The sequence below is a fragment of the Lagenorhynchus albirostris genome, chromosome 9 (assembly GCF_949774975.1).
Source record: "Lagenorhynchus albirostris chromosome 9, mLagAlb1.1, whole genome shotgun sequence".
NCBI lineage: Eukaryota > Metazoa > Chordata > Mammalia > Artiodactyla > Delphinidae > Lagenorhynchus > Lagenorhynchus albirostris.
In genome coordinates this window covers 26763344-26782841 of record NC_083103.1, presented here as the reverse complement: position 1 = coordinate 26782841, position 19498 = coordinate 26763344, and the positions used below count along the sequence as shown (strand labels likewise).

At 36.2% G+C, this 19498-nt stretch overlaps 1 protein-coding gene across 1 annotated transcript in view; it reads right to left on the bottom strand.

The window, feature by feature from the left end:
* DCDC1 (doublecortin domain containing 1) overlaps positions 1 to 19498 on the bottom strand; it is a 457088-nt gene that overhangs the window by 348771 nt on the left and 88819 nt on the right. The window contains exon 8 of the mRNA XM_060160830.1: positions 15542 to 15635. Coding sequence (XP_060016813.1) covers positions 15542 to 15635 — 94 coding nt within the window. The remainder of the gene's footprint in view (positions 1 to 15541; positions 15636 to 19498) is intronic.

Genomic DNA, 19498 nt, shown 5'->3' with positions numbered 1-19498 from the left:
CTACTCCTTGTTCCATGAAATCAAGTATGGAGTAATGGGTTCATCAGATTTTGGGGTTAAATTGAGAGTGAAGAGGTACTGTGTGTGGAAATAAGAGTTGCCATGTTCAGGGCTGGCCTTGTAACAGCATGGAATCTAAAGGCGATATTCAAAACCACTTCACTCATCATACGCTTACTGATTCTGAATAGGGCCCATTTGCAGGGGACATTTGGTAGTTTTCCAATACGCTTTATGCCTCTTTCTACTTCCACCACCATGCACATCTTTTTTTCATACACCCCCAGTAGCACATTGGTAGAACAGGTCAGCATACACAATTCATTTATTTAAATAACTTGATTTATACAAGCAGAAGTAAGCTGGGATTCTATTGTCTGAGTCTTGCTTTTTCCCTAAAGAAAAATAATAGTGTATGTGTCTTTAAAAATACAAGTATTTTGTGGACTCAATTTCTTGGGCATCTAAAATATTTGATACTTAGTAATAATGTAAAATAACAATTGAACTGATATGTGTACAACTTTAAGGTTACGTAAAGAAATGTTGAGAATTAACTATAATCTATCTAATCTATTTTCATGTGGTTATGGGCTATACCAATACATAATAATTGAATATATATATGACCTGCTTTTGTAAACTTTAAAGCTCTGAACAAAAATTTAAAGTATTATCTTAGAATTAGTTTTAGGAAGTACAATGCATGGAACTTAATAAATAAAATCAACAAAAATTAGAAGTAAAGACCTCTGGAAATGTCATTATATAACTGCTTGCTGTTAATAACTGACACTTTTTAGACATTATTATTTTTAATTTTTATTACTATTCAGAAAAGCTTAATCCAAATGGTGTTAACTGAGGCACCAATTAACTTTTGACCCAGTAGGAAAAGATGCAATAAAAAAACAGTAAAACTAGGACAAAACCAAATACACGAAGCACTTACATACATAAGTAACATTCAAAAGCAAGCTAATTGTAAAATGTCTCAAAATTCTACTATTACATTATAAAGTCACAACTAATATAAATCTAAAAAATGTAGCTGGATCCTTTTTCTTTTTCAGTCTCAAAAGAAGGGATAGTAATAATAATACCTGGCACATACATACCTAATTCAGAGAGAACTAGGTGTCAGATAATGTGGGTAAAGCTGTTTTAGTCTCCTTGGCTGTAAATCCTAGGTCAACATATTACTTACATTTAAATATTTTACTTAGGATGTAAAATATATATATGTCATGAAAATTTTATATTTTAAATGTGATAAAAGACTGAAAAGTCTTAATAGTTACAGTAATTACAATGGAAGTTTCCCTTTTGACATTTCTCCATGTTTGTTTCACAAAAGTTTAATCTTCTATAAAAAGCACTTTATATATTTTTGTCTGTTATTCCACCTCTCTTCTAAAAACGCTAAGGAGGAAGAAAACCAACCTCTGCTGAGTCATGTTTTTTTACATTGAGAGCTCTGTAAACAATTGTTTTATAATGGGTAGTAACAATTAGACTGTTTTCATTGGCAATTATACTTGTTACAATGTTTTTTATAATGAACTTCTAGGATCTTGGAAAATCATTAGGGTTAAAGAAAGATTTTTGGTGTTAAAAGTTCAGACTCAGAAATGAGATATAAAAAGTAGAAGCTAAAAAGATAAACTTAAGGAGAAGAGGGAAAAAGCAAGGACTTGGTTAAAAAATTACATAAATACTGAAGCAAGTTTAGCCCAACAAAACCTAGGGGTGATGATCATATATTCATGAATGTAAAAGACAGTCTATGTTTTAAAGACTTCAAAAGGGAGTTTTTGACATATAAAGAGTCTACGAGCAGATTAGACTGCTTTGTGAATGTTCATATCACACAATTGTGCATTCACATACTTAATAAAGGATGACAGTGATCCAATTATAATGGGAGTTCTCCAACTGCCACTAAAAAAACTTTTTAAAATCAAGCCTTAACAAAATTCTTAATATTCTCTATGGATCAATCATAGAAATATAAATCAGTGATTAGTTAGCAGGGTTTCTTTCTTTTGTTTTTTGTTTTTGTCCACGCCACCCAGACCACAGCAGTGAAAGCCCAGAATCCTAACCACTAGGCCACCAGGAAACTTCCAGCACTTTTTGTTTTTGTCCAAGCAATGAGAGTAGCCAGTGCTCAAGTTCAATGCCTGGAAGTCACTAGAGGACACTGAGGGCCATGTCTAAGGTACCCTGGAACCAAAGCAAAGTCACAGAGAGCATAGTCCCAAGGAAGGTTTGAAGACTTTTCCTGAGTGGCATCTTTCCTACACAAGAGGGCTCTGTGTATATTTCAATCTAGAGAAATTTCAGGACTGATTAATAACCACCAGCATTTGGCATCCTTCTTCAGCAAGAGACCTAAATTTTTACATTTCATAAAATTTGAGAAGTAAAGGTAAAGGGATCCAAGGATTGAAGCGAGGCAAATGTACTTAATTTTAAAGAAGATATTGTTTCCCTAAGTTTGATCTTTATTCCCTGAAAAGTTCTAGGGCAGATTACAAAATGGTTTGTGAACACTTAGAAAAATAAACAATAATCATTAGGACCCAACATGGGGTAATTCGCATACTAAGCAAATCTTTAATGTGCAGAGGGGGAGACCCATGGGGAAATTCCCTCCATGGAGCTTGACATCTCTAACAGCAACCTATAATCATTATTTCTTCCAGTGGAAAGCAGATCTCAATAGACTGTTGCTACCATCTATTGTCTTTAAGCAACGTACTGCTAAGTCTGTATGTCCCTTTCCAGATAAATGGGCGTATCTGCAACAAGGCAGGAGAATGTAGAAGGTGTGCAAACCTCCTGGTTAAGTCCTCTATTTAGAATTCATGACTGCTTTCTTTTGATGCTTCTCTTTAAAAATGATAGAGAAATATGTCACTCACTATCCAAAACAAGACAAAAGAAAGTTATAAGTGGATGCTGCCCTGGCTTACAATTTCTTTCCTGGAGAAAGTAATAAAAGGAATCAGAATGAACACACACACATATAGTTGTCCCTGTATGGGACTTGACTGTAGGCTGCAGGCCACATACCCTTCTGAGTTACGCACATTTAACTAAGAAAGCAATGCCATTTACAGGGCCCAGACCATCTGTACCATTGCAGAATTCCACATTCAGCAGAGCAGGAGAAGTACTAGCAACACAAGGGTAGTACTAGGCCTTTTAGGGCCTAAAGGGAGAGGGAAGCATTTTGACTAGACTCTCTCAAAGCCCTGAAATTTCCATTTACATCTAAAGGAATCTAAGTACAATGCTTCACCAAGAAGGGCATCATCCCCAATTTTTTTTTTTTTTTTTTTTTCCCGGTACGCAGGCCTCTCTGTTGTGGCCTCTCCCGTTGCGGAGCACAGGCTCCGGACACGCAGGCTCAGCGGCCATGGCTCACGGGCCCAGCCGCTCCGCGGCATGTGGGATCTTCCCGGACCGGGGCACAAACCCATACCCCCTGCATCAGCAGGCAGACTCTCAACCACTGTGCCACCAGGGAAGCCCCATCATCCCCAATTTTTATAATATTTTATAATACCCCCTTTATATTATTTGGACCTGAGTTAAACATGGGAATAGAGAAGACTACTAAATCTCTGTCCTCACGGATCTTACAGTCTAGGGGACAGATCGATATTAAATAACTCCTCAAGCAGTTTTATTAATTACAGTTGTGACAATTACTATACACAGGGTGCTATTAATGTAACAGGGATACCAGTTCTAGATAAGGGAGGAAGTGGGACAGGAGCAAGCCAATGTTGGGAAAGCTATTCAGAAGAAGAAATATTTAAAATAAGACCTTAAGAAGAGCAGGAAAAATAGCTTGCAAGGAAGATAGGGGAAGAGAATCCAAGCAGAGGAAACATATGGTAAGGTACTGGGGCATGAAGGAGAATCAAGTGTTTGAGGAACAGAAACAAGAAAATAAAGTGACTTGAGCACAGAGATGAAGGGGTCAGTAGTACAAGTGAAGATGGAGAAGCTGGGAGGGAGCAAATCATGAAAGCCCTTCAGGCCATGATAAAAGTTTAAGCATTGATTCAATAGGAGCAATTATGACAGACTAAACTCACTTACAAAAATAGTGTTACTAGAGTGAGGCAATTAGAAAATTGTGTTTAAGTTGGAGATAGGTGAGCCTATAGATTCATAACTAAATGAACAGCCATATCCAGGGAAGACTAATATAAATCTGAAGCAGGGACCCAATTAGCATGCTAAAGATCTCTGTCCCTAATCATGGCCTACTTAACATTTTTATCAATAACTTAGACAGTGGTAAAGTTGGTATTCATACAAAATTTACAAGTGAAAACAAAGATAGGAGAAATTGTTAATCCCTGGGTGACAGATTAAATATCTGAAAAATCTTGTAAGGCTAATCTACTAAATAAAAACCTTATAAGTAGAAATTTAGTAGGTATCAATGTATAAAGATCTGTTCACATATGTAAAAAATTAGCAGTACAAGTACAGGATAAGGAAGTAGCCTAAAAGCAAATTGTGAGCAAAAACTTGGGGGCTTTAGTTGACTTTAAGTTTAATTTAGGTCAATGATACGATGTATGTAAAAGAAATAATAATGCAAGTTTAGGCCAAATAATGATCTGAAAAAAAAAGAGGAGGTGGGGCTGCTTTACTCAACATTGATTAACCTGGAAAATTGTGTACAATGTGGGGTCAACAAAGAGGAATACCAAAAAAACTAAACAGAACAAAGAGTTACCAGGATAGTGAGGGGTCAGAGAAATAGATGGAGAGACTGGAGATATTTAAAGTGGAGAAGATTTAAATCACACTTGTTCAAATATGTAAAGGCAGTCATAGACTGGGAATTAATTTGCATTATTCAACTCCAGAAGACAAAATCAAGACTAACGGTAAAAGTTTAAAAGTTATTAGATTTTTAAAATTAAATTAGAGCTATCAGAAATAGAAAAGTAGTGGCTGGATGGACACTTATTGGAGATGATTTAGAGGAGATTCATGACAAAGTGAGGTTTTGGTGATGACCAAAGATGCTTCTAATGCTGAGATCCAAAGTAAATCAATCAACAACACTATTCTAAAGAAGCTATCAAAAAATGTAGTCATTATCATTTGTTTTTTACACTGCACTATGCATCTAATAATGCATACACATCTTCAGGCTTTTAAAGTTCTATGGAATATGGCAAAATACTATTCAGACTGGTGGTGAATCACTAAGTGACAGCACTGAGAATTAGCAACAAAAAGTAGTTAATGGTGGGTAATTTGTGCAAATTTAATTCAACAAATAATTTTTTTGAATTTTAATTCACTCATTCATTTAAAAAGTGTTTTTCATCACTTACTCTAACAAAGATTATACTTAACAATTATTATTTAAATATTAATTTTTTGAGTGTCCATTACATGCTCAGTCCCATTGTAAATATTAAAAGATTTTTGGAGGATTTTTTTTTTAAGTATGAGAAAAAAATCTCTCTTTAATTAGAGATAAGGCCTACACATGAAACAGAGATACTGTATAAACAAATGTTATGACATATGGTACAGACATGATATCAAAAGAGTTATGAGAAAGAGGTATTAGTAAACAAAATAATGCTTGAATGTCAGGATACAGAGTGTGAAGACTGTCCTGATATGTAAAGTTTTGAGCAAAAAAAAAAAAAAAAAGGATATTTTAGGAAGATCACTCTTTGGCCACACAAAGGATTAAGATTTAGGAATAGAATTTAGTCTAACTAGTAAATAAAGACAATGTGATAATATTTATGAAGTATGAATAGCTATCTATATTTGGTATCTATTGCCACAATAATGCTGCATAACAAAGCACCTCAAAACTCAGAGGCATAGAACAGCATTTATTAAGCTCAAGAGTCTACAAATTACCTGAGTGGTTCTGCAGGTCATAGCTGGGCTAGATCATATGTCTTGGAATCAGCTGGCCGTCTAGGATGACCTTGGCTAGACACCTGGGATGATGCAGTTCTGCTCCACTTGTCTTTTTTTTTTAATAATTTTCAACCATTTTAAAGGGAGGAAATCAGTGGCATTTAGTATGTTGAAAATGTGCGACCACAACCTCTAGCCAGTTCTGACAAATTTCCTTCATTCCAAAGTAAAACCCCTCATACATTAAACAGTTTCCCCATTCTCCTCTCCCCTCAGGCCTTAGCAAACATGAATCTGCATTCTACCTCTATGGATTTATCTATTCTGGATATTTCAACTATAAATGGAATCATGCAATATGGTACCTTTCTTTTCTGGCTTTTTTCATTTAGCATAATGTTTTCAAAGTTCATCCATGTTCTAGCATTATCAGCACTTCATTCCTTTTCATGGCTGAATAATATTCCATTCTATGTATATACCACAATGTACTTCTACCTTCATCTTTTCATGGATGTTTGGTTTCCACCTTTTGGCTATTATCTACACTGCTGCTATAAATATGCATGTACAGGCACATGTTTGATTATCTATTTTCAATTATTTTCGGGTATACATTTAGGAGTAAAATTGCAGGGCCACATGGTAATTCTATGTTTACCTTTTGGAAGAACCACCAAATCGTTTTCCAAAGTGGCTGCACCATTTTATGTTCCCAATATCCAAAGGTTCCAATTTCTCCATCTTCACCAACTTATTTTCCATTTCGTCTATGTGTGTGATTTTTATTTTATAGTCATCACTAATGTGTGTAAAGTGTTACTTCATTGTGGGTTTGATTTGCATTGCCCTTATGACAAAGGATGTTGATGTGCTTCTTGGCTGTTTGTATATATTCTTTGGAAAAATATCTATTTAATTCCTTTGCCCATCTTTTTAATTGAGCTGTTTGTCTTTCTGTTGTTGAGTCTAAGAGTTCTTTATATATCTTGGATATTTAACCGTATCAGATACATGATTTGCAAATGTTTTCTCCCATTCGGTAGGTGGTCTTTTCACTTTCTTGATAATGTCCTCTAATGTACAATTTTTTTTTTAATTTGAAGAACTCCAATTTATCTATTTTTTTCTTTTGTTGCTCATACTTTTGGTGTCATGTCTAAGAATCCATTGATAAATCCAGGGTCATGAAGATTTACCTCTATGTCTTCTTGGAAAAGTTTTATGCTTCTAGCTCTTATATTTAGGTCATTGATCCACTTTAATTTTTTTTTTCTTATATGATATTAGGTAGGGGTCCAACATCAGTCTTTTGTATGTGGATATCCAATTGTGCCAGCACCATTTGTTGAAGAGACTATTCATTCCCCACTGCATGGTCTTGACACCCTTTTGTTTTGTTTTGTTTTGTTTTGTTTTTTTGCGGTACGCGGTTGACACCCTTTTGAAAGTCAATTGGCCATAGATGTATTGGTTTATTTCTGCACTCTTAATTCTATTCCATTGGTCTATATGTCTCTGCTTGTGCCAGTATCACACTGTTTTAATTACTGTAGCTTTACTTGTGGTATGTTTTGAAATTGGGAAGTATCAGTCCCCCAAATGCAAGGAGTTAACAAAACTCAAGGTTAAGGGCACAATTCTCCACAAGACTGCCCTCCCTCTGGCCAGCTGCCTACAAATTCTGGGGTTTTCATTACCACCTGAGGGTCAATATTTTGCTAGAATGTGTCGTAAAACTCAGGATAGTGCTATATTTAGGGGACCAAGACGGTCAGGAACCCTGAGAAACACATGAGTAATTTTGGAGAGAAAATAACACAAAAATATTGAGACTTATGGAGGGACCCTGACTAGGTGGCTTCATGCTTTGATGATGCTTTAATATGCAAGGACTATGTGGGTTTTTGGTTCGTTTGCTAGCTTGCTTTTTAACCTTGGTGGTGTCTGGCAACTTACACTGGGTCATGTCGTGACATTTTCAGTTTTATATTTGTGCTCTTACTGAAGGGACTGTACATGGAGAATAGGGAGATTGGCCTGAAATTTTTAATAAGCAAGAACTGTGTAGAATTTTGAGCTTGATGGGTTACAGCAACTAAATGCAGCTGGGATTATTTTCCGCTAACCCTGGCCTTCAGAAAATGCTAGCACAGGGCAAGGGAGGGGTTACTGTGCAGGCTGCAGCTACTGGCACTTGAACTAGGCAATGAACGTCACCTGATACTGCAGGCAAGCCTGAGATTGGGATTAGATCATTTTAGGCATTGAAAGGGAGAACAACAGTTGCTGTTTTTCTGTGTTTTGCAACTAAATCTGCAGGTCAGGACTTTATAGTTTAGTGGTAGCTGGGTTCTATGCATGCTACAGTGAGGTTCTATCATTAAATTGATAGTACCATGCCTAGACAGGAAGCATTAGGTCCCATGTCTCAAATTCTATTCTCCACTATGTTATTTTAAACTACACTCTGGGCCAGAAAGGAACTGTGGATGAGCTAACGTTAGATTTGTGTGGCTTGTCCACAAGCTTTTAAAGTAAACTCCACCAATTCAGGTTGACTCTAAGTTTATTTATCACATAAATGTTGACCATGGTTCTAATTGTCAGAAACCCAAACTATGGCTTCACCTATAGAAAAGTAGTAGATTTGTTATAAAAAGAATGCTTTGTCTTCTTCAGTTAAGTAGTGAAACAACTCAAAGAAAGTATTACAAATCTAGGAATAAGATTTGTTAAAGGAATCAAGAAGAAAGTAAAGTGGTTTTAAAATATGCTTCAATCTTACAATCAGAACAAAGAAATGTGTGCATGAAAACAAATAAGATGGCTTATTTAGCTCAAGGAGGAAAGAGATTTCCTTAGAATAAATGTAAACGTCTGATCTGAGAACACACATTCAACAGATAAGAAAAACAAAAACTAAGATCGTGAAGGCCAGGTATGAGGGTACAGGAGGTACATCCAAGTCTAACTACTCTTAAAGAGGTTATTATAAGAGGGGGGTATATTTTAATTGTTGCAAAATCAGAAATAAGAAATGGGGCCCCAGTGAAACCTAACAGAGAAATCTCATAGGTAAGATCTCAGAGAGCAAATCTTCTCTGGAGAGCAATTCCCCAGAGAAGGCAGAATCTTGAATATTGTGAAGAGGTGTCATTTAGGTTACAGATAAATTGATAGCAAGAGAAACTGGAGAATCTCTTATGAGGATGGAACAGTTATACAAAGAGTGCACATAAAATCTGAACAAACTGGAGAGGGGAATACTAAAAAGATTAATATAAAGTACTCCAAAAAAAAAGTATTTGGTGAACTCCAAAAATTTATGGGCCTAAGATTAAGATTAAGAAAAGGTGGGCTTCCCTGGTGGCGCAGTGGTTGAGAGTCCGCCTGCCGATGCAGGGGACACGGGTTCGTGCCCCGGTCCGGGAAGATCCCACATGCCGCGGAGCGGCTGGGCCCGTGAGCCATGGCCGCTGGACCTGCGCGTCCGGAGCCTGTGCTCCGCAACGGGAGAGGCCACAACAGTGAGAGGCCCGCGTACCGCAAAAAAAAAAAAAAAAGATTAAGAAAAGGTAAAGGCAAGATGAATTACATTACACTAGATCCAGGCAGAACAAGAATAAATCAAGGAGTCCAGATCTAAATTAGATGTTGGACTGTGGGAAAATACATTCTTAGTAGGATTATTTAACTCAGGGAGGTGAAAATGGATATGACTGGTTTGAACAAAGGATGCTATTGACAAACTTGGAACTTATTGACTTCATATCTCTCACTATGAGAGACCCTGCAAGGAAAAAAATAGCTAGAGAAATATGGTAGAAAAACACAAGTATGGGCCAGAAAGCAAAGGGAAGGTAAAAGAAAAGAAAAACCTCAACTGCTGCAAACTATGCAGCCCCAAGTCTGTTACAGGAGGGAATTTCTCTGAAAGGAACAGGAGTTCAGTAGAGGCAAACCCTGGAGGCAAATCCTAAGTACTGAAGAAAAAGATGACAGAAACGTTAACTCAAGACCAGGAGCATTCAAAAACTGAGGAAAGACCATGTCTTCAAGAGGAAATGGCAGTAGTGTTGGTCGTCACTGGGCGCCTAAGAACATGAGCCTCAGAAACATAAACAGCTCCTTCAATTCAGAGATCCACTGAAAGTTATTCTCTAGTTGGAACTGACGTGGAGATGAGGGGGAAGCTGTGCCCATCAAGCAGGTTTCTTAGGCCAGAGGTCAGTATAGCAGTCACGGGGACCCAGGATTGAAATTAATGCTCCCAAGGCAAGGTGGACACTATGCCACTAGATAGGGCCAGTGCTTGGTTCAGCATGGGGTCCGGAAACACAGGACTCAGAGGGAAAGAAACATTAAGATGTTTGGAATACTTTACAAAGGCAAATAACGGTAGAGTTATTTTCATAAGTCAAACAAGTCTTTATGACTGGGGCTACCACCAATGTAAATTTCTAAATATTGCAAGAGTGCAACACTCTCAGTACCCTCTGAGAATAATAATAAAAGCAATAATGATGATAATGTTATATAACACTTACCAAATGTCCGGCACTTGTTCTAAGGACTTTACACAGACTTCACTTAAATCTTTACAACAATCTATTAATGTAAGTATTATAATCCCTATTTTACAATTAGGAAACTCACTCTCAGAGAAACGAATAACCTGTCCAAGGTCATACAATAAGTGGCATAACTGGAATTTGAGCTCTGGCTCCAAAATCAAAGCACTTAATCAACACTTTATGAAGCCTCTTTTAGAGAGGAGACTGTATATTGGTCAATTTTTCTTGTAAGATATTATAAATACATGATGCTATAATTAATGCCTTGATGGGAGATTGCTTCCCACTGAGTTATGTCACAGGTCATAGACTCTGCTCAACAGTATAAACTGTCTGGCATCTTGGAAAGTCTGACATGAAGAATGATTTCTCTTCTTTGCTTCACTTAGTCTCTGCTATGGTCTCTGGCAACAAGCACATGGGTCTGGATCATGCCAAACAGGAAACATCATTTTGCTTGGAATGGCCACATGAGAAACTGGGGATTGGATTCTATTCTGAATGTGCTGGGTGTGGGGCTGATGTGATCATCTTTTGGTTCAGTCGGAAGTAGGAAACATGAGAAAGTTGGTGTAGACCCAATTCAACTTCTGAGCCCTGAAGGATGACACCCACTGCAGGAGCCCAGACAGTAGCTGTTATAGGAATTCCAGCTCAGACCAGGCATCCAGAAGCCATCTGGCTGATACTGGAAAGAATAAAATAGGAAGGACTTCAATTTCTTTGAGTTTTAATTTGAGAAGTTTGAAATTTTATTGGATTTTAACTCACAAAGGTAAGATTATTTGATTATGAAATTCACTTTGTGGACTTAAAACTTTTGGACTTTAACTTCTTTGAAATTTTATTCTTCAAATTTGATTTCTTTACAAAAAATTGATAATGGGCAAGAGAACATGCAAATTCAGGGTATGTTATTAGAATTTTGTGATTGAAATATGTTAATCGTGTCAGTTGATCTCATTGTAGACTCTCTGAAGAACTTGTTTAAGAATATATAGCTAGGGGCCTCCCTGGTGGCGTAGTGGTTAAGAATCCACCTGCCAATGCAGGGGACACGGGTTCGAGCCCTGGTCTGGGAAGATCCCACATGCCACGGAGCAACTAAGCCTGTGTGCTACAACTACTGAGCCCACGAGCCACAACTACTGAGCCTGCACTCTAGAGCCCATGAGCCACAACTACTGAAGCCCACACGTCTAGAGCCTGTACTCTGCAACAAGAGAAGCCACCGCACCGCAACGAAGAGTAGTCCCAGCTTGCCACAACTAGAGAAAGCCCGCGCACAGCAACAAAGACCCAACGCAGCCAAAAATAAATAAATTAATTAATTAATTTTAAAAAAAGAATATATAGCTATTTTGGACAGCTAATTTGAGGTAGAAAATGTAATAGAAAATGAATGTTTAGTGTTCCATAGCATGGCTTTGGATCCAATTTAATTAATGTACTATTCTAACTCACTTCAGAATCTTCTAGGGTAAATTTCATACTACCCACCATGACCTAGAAGTTTCCACAAAGGAGCGAGGTTTGGTTATTGGAATAGCAGCATCATAAAGGTCCTAAGAGACTGAATATCTCCTTCCACAAGAGGGAGAGTGCCTCCCCTGGTTCACCATAATGTAATAATTAAGCTAAAGAAGTTAAGATAACAAAAAGTTGGGGAATGTTTGGGGGAATAAGAGTGTTATTAAACAACTTCATCAAACTCTGATACTATCTACATGTGTTCTGCCATTACTATGTCCTTCTGTAACACCAGGTAGCTCATATATGATTAGTAAATAGGGGAAGGATGTCAGTAAGATATAGAAGTTTGGTTGGTGAATGTGTGTTTTTTCCTAGGCAAATGAGGCCAACAGAGTAGGAGTAGAATTCTATTCTTTAGCAGGGAAGATAAAAGACGTTAGCTTGGCTGTTGCACCGGGGCTTCCTCCCCAGAAAGGTGCACCCTATGCCTTGCATTACTCTGTGGGAGTTTTGCTTCCTCCTGTGCCTTCTTAAAAGAAGCCCCACTGGCTCAAACCTCTAGCTGACTTTCGTCTGCATTATCACACATTCTATTGTTTTAGTGCAGCTTTAATATCTTCTGAAGCAGCACTCTGAGATGCCTACCTGGGCTATTGATATTATCTCCTAAGTTAATAATTATAATTTTAGTTAGTATTCTCGTTTTAAAAGTGCATGGACTTTGGTCTTCCTCAAACCCATTTTTCTCACAGCACTGTTATTTTTGAGGGTGTAATTTTGCAGAATGCATTTTTCACACTTATTTTATGCTCTAGCAGAAATGCTGTACCAGCATGTTGACCATATATAGGAATATGGCATCTTTACACAGTGGGTAGTTCTCTTATACTCTCAAAAGAATAGACAAACATAGGAGCCACAACTAAAGAACTTTTCCACATGTAACAATATAGATTTCTTTGTTAAAATCTTCTATGGTTTAGAAATTTAAAAACACAAGTGATTTGTAAATCCTACGTGTTTTAAAAGGTTTTACTAGACTTGATAAAGTAAAAAAAGTGGTTTAATGTCATGTCAAATGTACTCATTTCTCACAGCACAGGAGGAACAATTGAAAGTATATCTAATCCCAAAAAAGAAGCAACAGATAGGAGAAAATCTTCTATTTTGTACATCTGTTACTTTTAGTTCTTGGTACAATTACGCTTCTAATTTGTGCTTAAAAATAATAGATAATTGCTGTGATATTAATATTAAACATTATTAAATGACTTTTTCTGATCTGATACAGAGCAAGTAATCAAAAAGAAGTCATATATCAAATCAGGATGTTAGCATTTATTTAAAGTAAAAGATAACTTTCATATAATACTTGACCTTTCCCAAGTTAAAGTTCAGAAGACTATCAGACATAAAAGTTTAGGGATCTCAATCATTTGATGCCCAAAATTACACTAACAAAGAAAAAAGAAATGCAGAAACCTAATGTTAAGTGACTAGGGTGCTGCACATTGGAAGTTCCTCCAACAGGATTAGCTTCTTTAAGTATTTTAAGTCCAGTGAGCTTGTTATGCTTCCCCATGTTAGTAGTTGCATAGGCTAATTTCAGCTGGCATAAGCTTCTATAAGTATGCAAAAACACAGGGCAAGGCATGCATTAAAATGTGATAATAGCACACTTCTGGGAAACGTGAAGCACGAGGCATGAATCTGAATGCCTCTGGCATCCATGAAGTCTCACACCTCAGAGTCAGAACTTTTCTGTTTTGATAAGTAATTCTATTATACCACATTTGGGAAGGGAAAAAAAAATCAACTTTCTAAATTTAATCTTTCATCTTAACCAGGGTTCCTTAGAGTTTCAACTCTAGCAATTTAGTCAAATATAATTTTTTAATTCCAGGTGAGATGGAAATCATTCAAAGCTAGACAGGGTCTTAAGAAAATGCATTATTTATTTATTTTATTAATGCAAGTTTAAGAGCGATTATATAATATTGTTTATCATACAGAAAATTTAAGCCTATGTGATGGGGGAGGGGACAAAAATGTAAGAAGTAAGAAATCAACTTAATAATGTTACTCTCCCCACTCCCCCATAAAAGACCATGAGGAAGGATTCTCTGTGTTACTTATGTCTTAGAGGTAAATAACTAATGCTTCTAGATAATGTGTAAGTGTCTACAAGTGCTTTAAAATCTTCAGATGAAAACTCCTAATAAAATGAAAAATAATGCTCATATCTAATACAAACATTAAAAATAAAGAAAAATAGATTTGGTTTCTAAATACACACACACATATACGATACTTAGTAAAAAACATTTTAAGCATTATAAACAGTAAGTATCAAAATATCAGTGGTCACTCAATAGGATTAATTAAGGATGATAAAGCCAGGAAAGTTTGCTTTTATACAATACAAGCAAGAATACTGGAAACAAATGGGAGTATCCAGTAGAGCTATATCCCCAAATCACTTACAGTTGTCTGTATCTAGCCTTGCAGCTAAGTATGCTACTTAAGATTTTGGCCCTCTTCAGGTATATGAAGTTAAGGTTTAAATGAAGTGATAGGACCATACAGTAGCACATTTAATAGTGTTAATTGTGGCACTATTAAAGTAATATTAATTACTACTAAAGAAATAAAAAGTAAATTTTTTAAATAGTAAAAAGTAAAGTAATAGTAGTAATTACTACTGACAGTAATTTAATGATGTGAAATCATGTATTTTTGCTTTCGAAGACTGGCAAGTCAGTGCCTTTAGAAATATAGAGGGAGGTCTCTTATTTTGACAAAGACATACAATAAAATTGTTTTAAAGCACATTTCATGACTTTTGAAAAACCTCTAGAAGTTAACCAAAACATTAAAAAAACTCTGAGCACGAAGTAGCACAATTTCTTGTCTTTCTCTTTTGAAAGCTGTATACCATGGAAATTGTAAATATGAAAATATATCAATTACTTTTGTTTATTAAGTTATGGCTTGCTAAGGTTAAAATACCCATCATTTTTTTAAAAATCTAAGCTTGTGCTGTGCTTAGATGACTGTTTGTGACCCCCAAAAATTCATATGTTGAAATCTAATCCCTAAAGGGATAGTATTTGGAAGGGATTAGGTCAAGAGGGTGGAGCCCTCATGAATGGAATTAGTGTCCTTATATAAAAGACCTCAGAGAGTGCCCTTGTTCCTTCCACTATCTAAGGACACAGTGAGAAGACAGCCATCTATCAATCAGAAAAGGGCCCCCAACAGACAAAGAATCTACCAGTGCCTTGATCTTGTACTTCTCAGCCTCCATAACTGTGAGAAATAAATGCTTAATGTTTAAGCCACTTGATCTATGGTGTTTTTGTTATAGTAGCCCAAATGGACTAAAACATGATGAAATAAAAGATTCCCCAAACCTTAATACTCTTTCATGATTTCCCTTCATATAAGAATGACATAATTAAACTGGTTTTTATATCTTTTCCTTTTAAATGTATAAAGTAAAAACAAAATTATGTAAATGCCTTTTGAAATAGTATCACATAGGTTACAAAATCTTTGCCACTTACCTTTTGAAATATCTTTAATTTTCCTGCCATATAAATCATAAAGATATCTGGCTGGTGAATTTAGGTTCATTTTCATTGTGCAAATATCTAAAACCTACACAGAAAAAAAAATACCTTATAAATAATTTATCACAGTTAGCTCTAATGAAATTGAATACACATTTAAAGTCCTTTCTCTACTATATGGGTATTTAAAATTATATTATAAAATAAAATTTGATGATTTATCAAATGTTTCTAATATATGAAATGGAAAAAGGCAGTTAAAATGGTTAGATTGCAATTGTACTTCGAGCACACACAAAAATATTAATAGAAAGAGAAAGGAGATATAAGGAATATTAAAAAGTAGTTATACATTATTTAATAAATGGTACAACTCTGGGAGATTTTTATATTATTCCTGCTATTTTCTATATTTTTCATTTATTTTACAATGGGGAGGATTTTATGTTTTAGATTAGGTTTTAAGGTACTTTCCTTAGCTTTTAAAGTCTTTCCAAGTATCTGAAAATAAACTATAAATATCACAGTCTGATCACAGTTCACCTTGATAACTTATGTTCTTTGGATGCTAAAAATTGGAATTAATAAACCACATTTCAAGGTTTTGCATGAGCCTGAGTTTGAAGAGCTTCACTTTTAATGGTTTCTAATATGCTAAAGCCCTTCTCTTAATATTTCAATTTCTCAACCTGTTCTTTTTTTAAATTAGTTTGATTGGAGTATAGTTGCTTTACAATGTTGTATTGGTTTCTTGCTATACAGCAAAATGAATCATTCATACACGCATGCATATTCACTCTTTTTTGGATTTTCTTCCCATTTAGGTCACCACAGAGCACTAAGCGGAGTTCCCTGTGCTATACAGTAGGTTCTCATTAATTACCTATTTTATACACAGTAGTATATATATGTCAGTCCCAATCTCCCAATTCATCCCACTCCTCCCTTCCCTGCTTGGTAACCATAAGTTTGTTCTCTACATTTGTGACTCTATTTCTGCTTTGCAAATAAGTTCATCTCTACCATTTTTCTAGATTCCACATATAAGAGATATTATATATTTGTTTTTCTCTGACTTCATTCTGTATGACAGTCTCTAGGTCCATCTCTGCAAATGGCACTATTTCATTCTCAACCTGTTCTTGGTATAGCCCTTATAAACGTGTAACAGTCATCTTTCTAACATCAGGGAAGACTTAAACATGCATCAGTTGGAGAGAAAGTTCTACTCACAAGATGAGAAAAATTAAAGTAACAGAGGGGAGTTGGGAAGTATCAGGAACCTGAGGGCAGGCTGTTACCAGGCTTTTGAAAGTGACTCCCAAAACATGAAACTTGCCACTTTCATTTAAAAGTCCATATATTCCAAATCCAAACTGAACGTACTTTGTCTTCCATTCTTACTGTTCATAGCTGTAATATATTGCTTTTACATAACCAAGAACTGCTGAAGGACAATGTTCATTATATGATTATATAGTTTAAAAAATTTTCTGATTACTGATATCACCCTGCCTCCATTTCTGCTCACTTTTATCCCTATTTTAAAACTGGAGCCTGTAATCCTAGCTCTAGCCCAATCAACCCGTTTTCTTTGTGACAACAGACATATTTAAACAGCTTCATGTATATGTAGAGGCAAAACTGTACTTTCCTTTCAGTCTGGAGAACAACTTCCAAACGTTGTGACTCAGTTGGTTTATCATCCTAATTGCTATATCAAGTGATGTGTTGCACTTAAAAGGCAAATATTTAACTGATTAATTTAATCTGACAAATTGACCTTTACTGGATTATATCAGAGGTTCTCAGCCTTTATTCCACCCTTGAACATGACCAATAATTTTCCCACATGCCACATACTCCCAAGGGCATTTACAGGATTGTGTGTGTTTCTTGTACTCTAGCTGCAATCCAGAGCTTTGGGCAATTTTTAGAAAGTATGTATTGCTGCTGTTTTTCTCAAAACCAAGAAGACTATTCGTGATTAAAGATAAAGTTATAGGGGCTTCCCTGCTGGTGCAGTGGCTGGGAGTCCACCTGCCGATGCAGGGGACACGGGTTCATTCCCCGGTCTGGGAAGATCCCATATGCCACGGAGCGGCTGGGCCCGTGAGCCATGGCCACTGAGCCTGCGCGTCCGGAGCCTGTGCTCCGCAACGGGAGAGGCCACAACAGCGAGAGGCCCGCGTATTGCCAAAAAAAAAAAAAAAAAAGATAAAGTTATAGGAATAATCTTGAACCGTCTAATTTAGGAGGGAAATATTCACAGTAGCCTTAACTAGCTTTACCTAGTTAAAAAACAAGGTACTTGCAATGTACTTCATAAGTGACTGTAAGCACTGTCGTGGAGCAAATCCACTGACCTCCAATCTGCCTACTTGAAGTATGTCAGTGCAGGAGGACCAATGTCATGTGTCCTCATAAGTCAGACACAGTGCTCCCTAACTTAGAATGGCCCTCTGATATCACTGTTCCTACCTCTCTCTAGCCAACTTGCCCATGGCTGGTACTGGCCCTTGCTACCCAAACAAATAAGGTAATAACTCTGGCAACTCTCTAAACCTTATTCTTCCTGCCTTCCCTCCTAACTTCTTGGGTTAATTTCTTTAATGACTACTACACACAAGTTAACCTAGGTCTCCCATCTAATGGACTCAAACTTTTATTAAAGATGCTCAGAAAACAATATTCGAAATATAAGAGAGGAGGTATTAGGAGAAGAAACTGCAGTTTGGTCTGTGACTTGAGACAGAAAGGATAGTGGAACATACAGACTGACACTGGCAGGGGATCTACACATTTTTAGTAATTAACACAGTCTCTGACTAGAAAAATTCTTCTATTCATCACTTTCTTCCATGTGACTCTGTGCCCAAAGGTTATCTTTTACCATCACCAATGACAAAAATACTCAAAGGAGTTAACTCAGTATGCATTCTTCCTTAGCCAATCACCTCTGAATACTACTAAGAATCTACAGTTGGTCCCATAGACCCTAAAGAGATGCAACCCCCTCCTCAGGATCACCACTTTCTTCATCTTTCCATTTTGTATGTTTAGCTCTCAATTTCTTAAGATTACAAATCTATTATTTAAAAGTGCAACGAATTCCTTTAGTACAAATTATATCCCCTAGTTACTAGTGAAGCTTCAAATACCTAAACATCCTCCAAAGTTATAATTTACCAGTTAAACTAAATAAAATATGAGCTATTTAAAGACAGTCCCGTTTTCTTCAACTAAAATTTCTGATTTTTAAAATTATCTCAAATATTGCTGCCTTTGAGTCTTAAAAGAATTAACCAAGTAAAATCACACGGCTTTTCAACTCACAGGTTCTGCTTTTCATTGTTAAAACATCAGTAAAAATGTTTGTGCAAGCCAAGTTTTAAGAGTCAAATGAGTTTAAAAACTGGCATTAGAAAATCAGATATATTAGAAATTAATAATGCATCACCAACACTGTCATTCTCTCCTACTTTCAGGATGAAAGATCCTTGCAGTGTTTAAGCAATGCCAACCTTCAGTAATCGTTTTCTCACAGTAAATTATCAGTGCTATGAATTAGTATCAATATAAATTTCTGTCAAAAGCCCTGAAATGAAGCCTCTACTTGTAAGGTCATTCTTAAAATTCACAATTGAAAAATATTCAACAGTGCCAACTTGCTATAATATTAAGGTTAATTAAAATACCATTTCCACTAATTTGTACCCGTTAAGCTTGTTAAAATATTTCTTTTGTTGTTGTTGTTAATTTCTTATAGCTTAGGTTGTAGAGAACTCTTCTGACACTGAAATCTAAAAACCATCATGCTATACAACAAGACTCCTCTTGACGAGCACCTGGGAAGAGATTTTCCGCAAACTCTTTTTAGCTGAGTTCATTTGTTCATAGTTTTGGGAGTCACCTCCACGCCCACACACATCTGGTGCAGTTTGCAGCTTC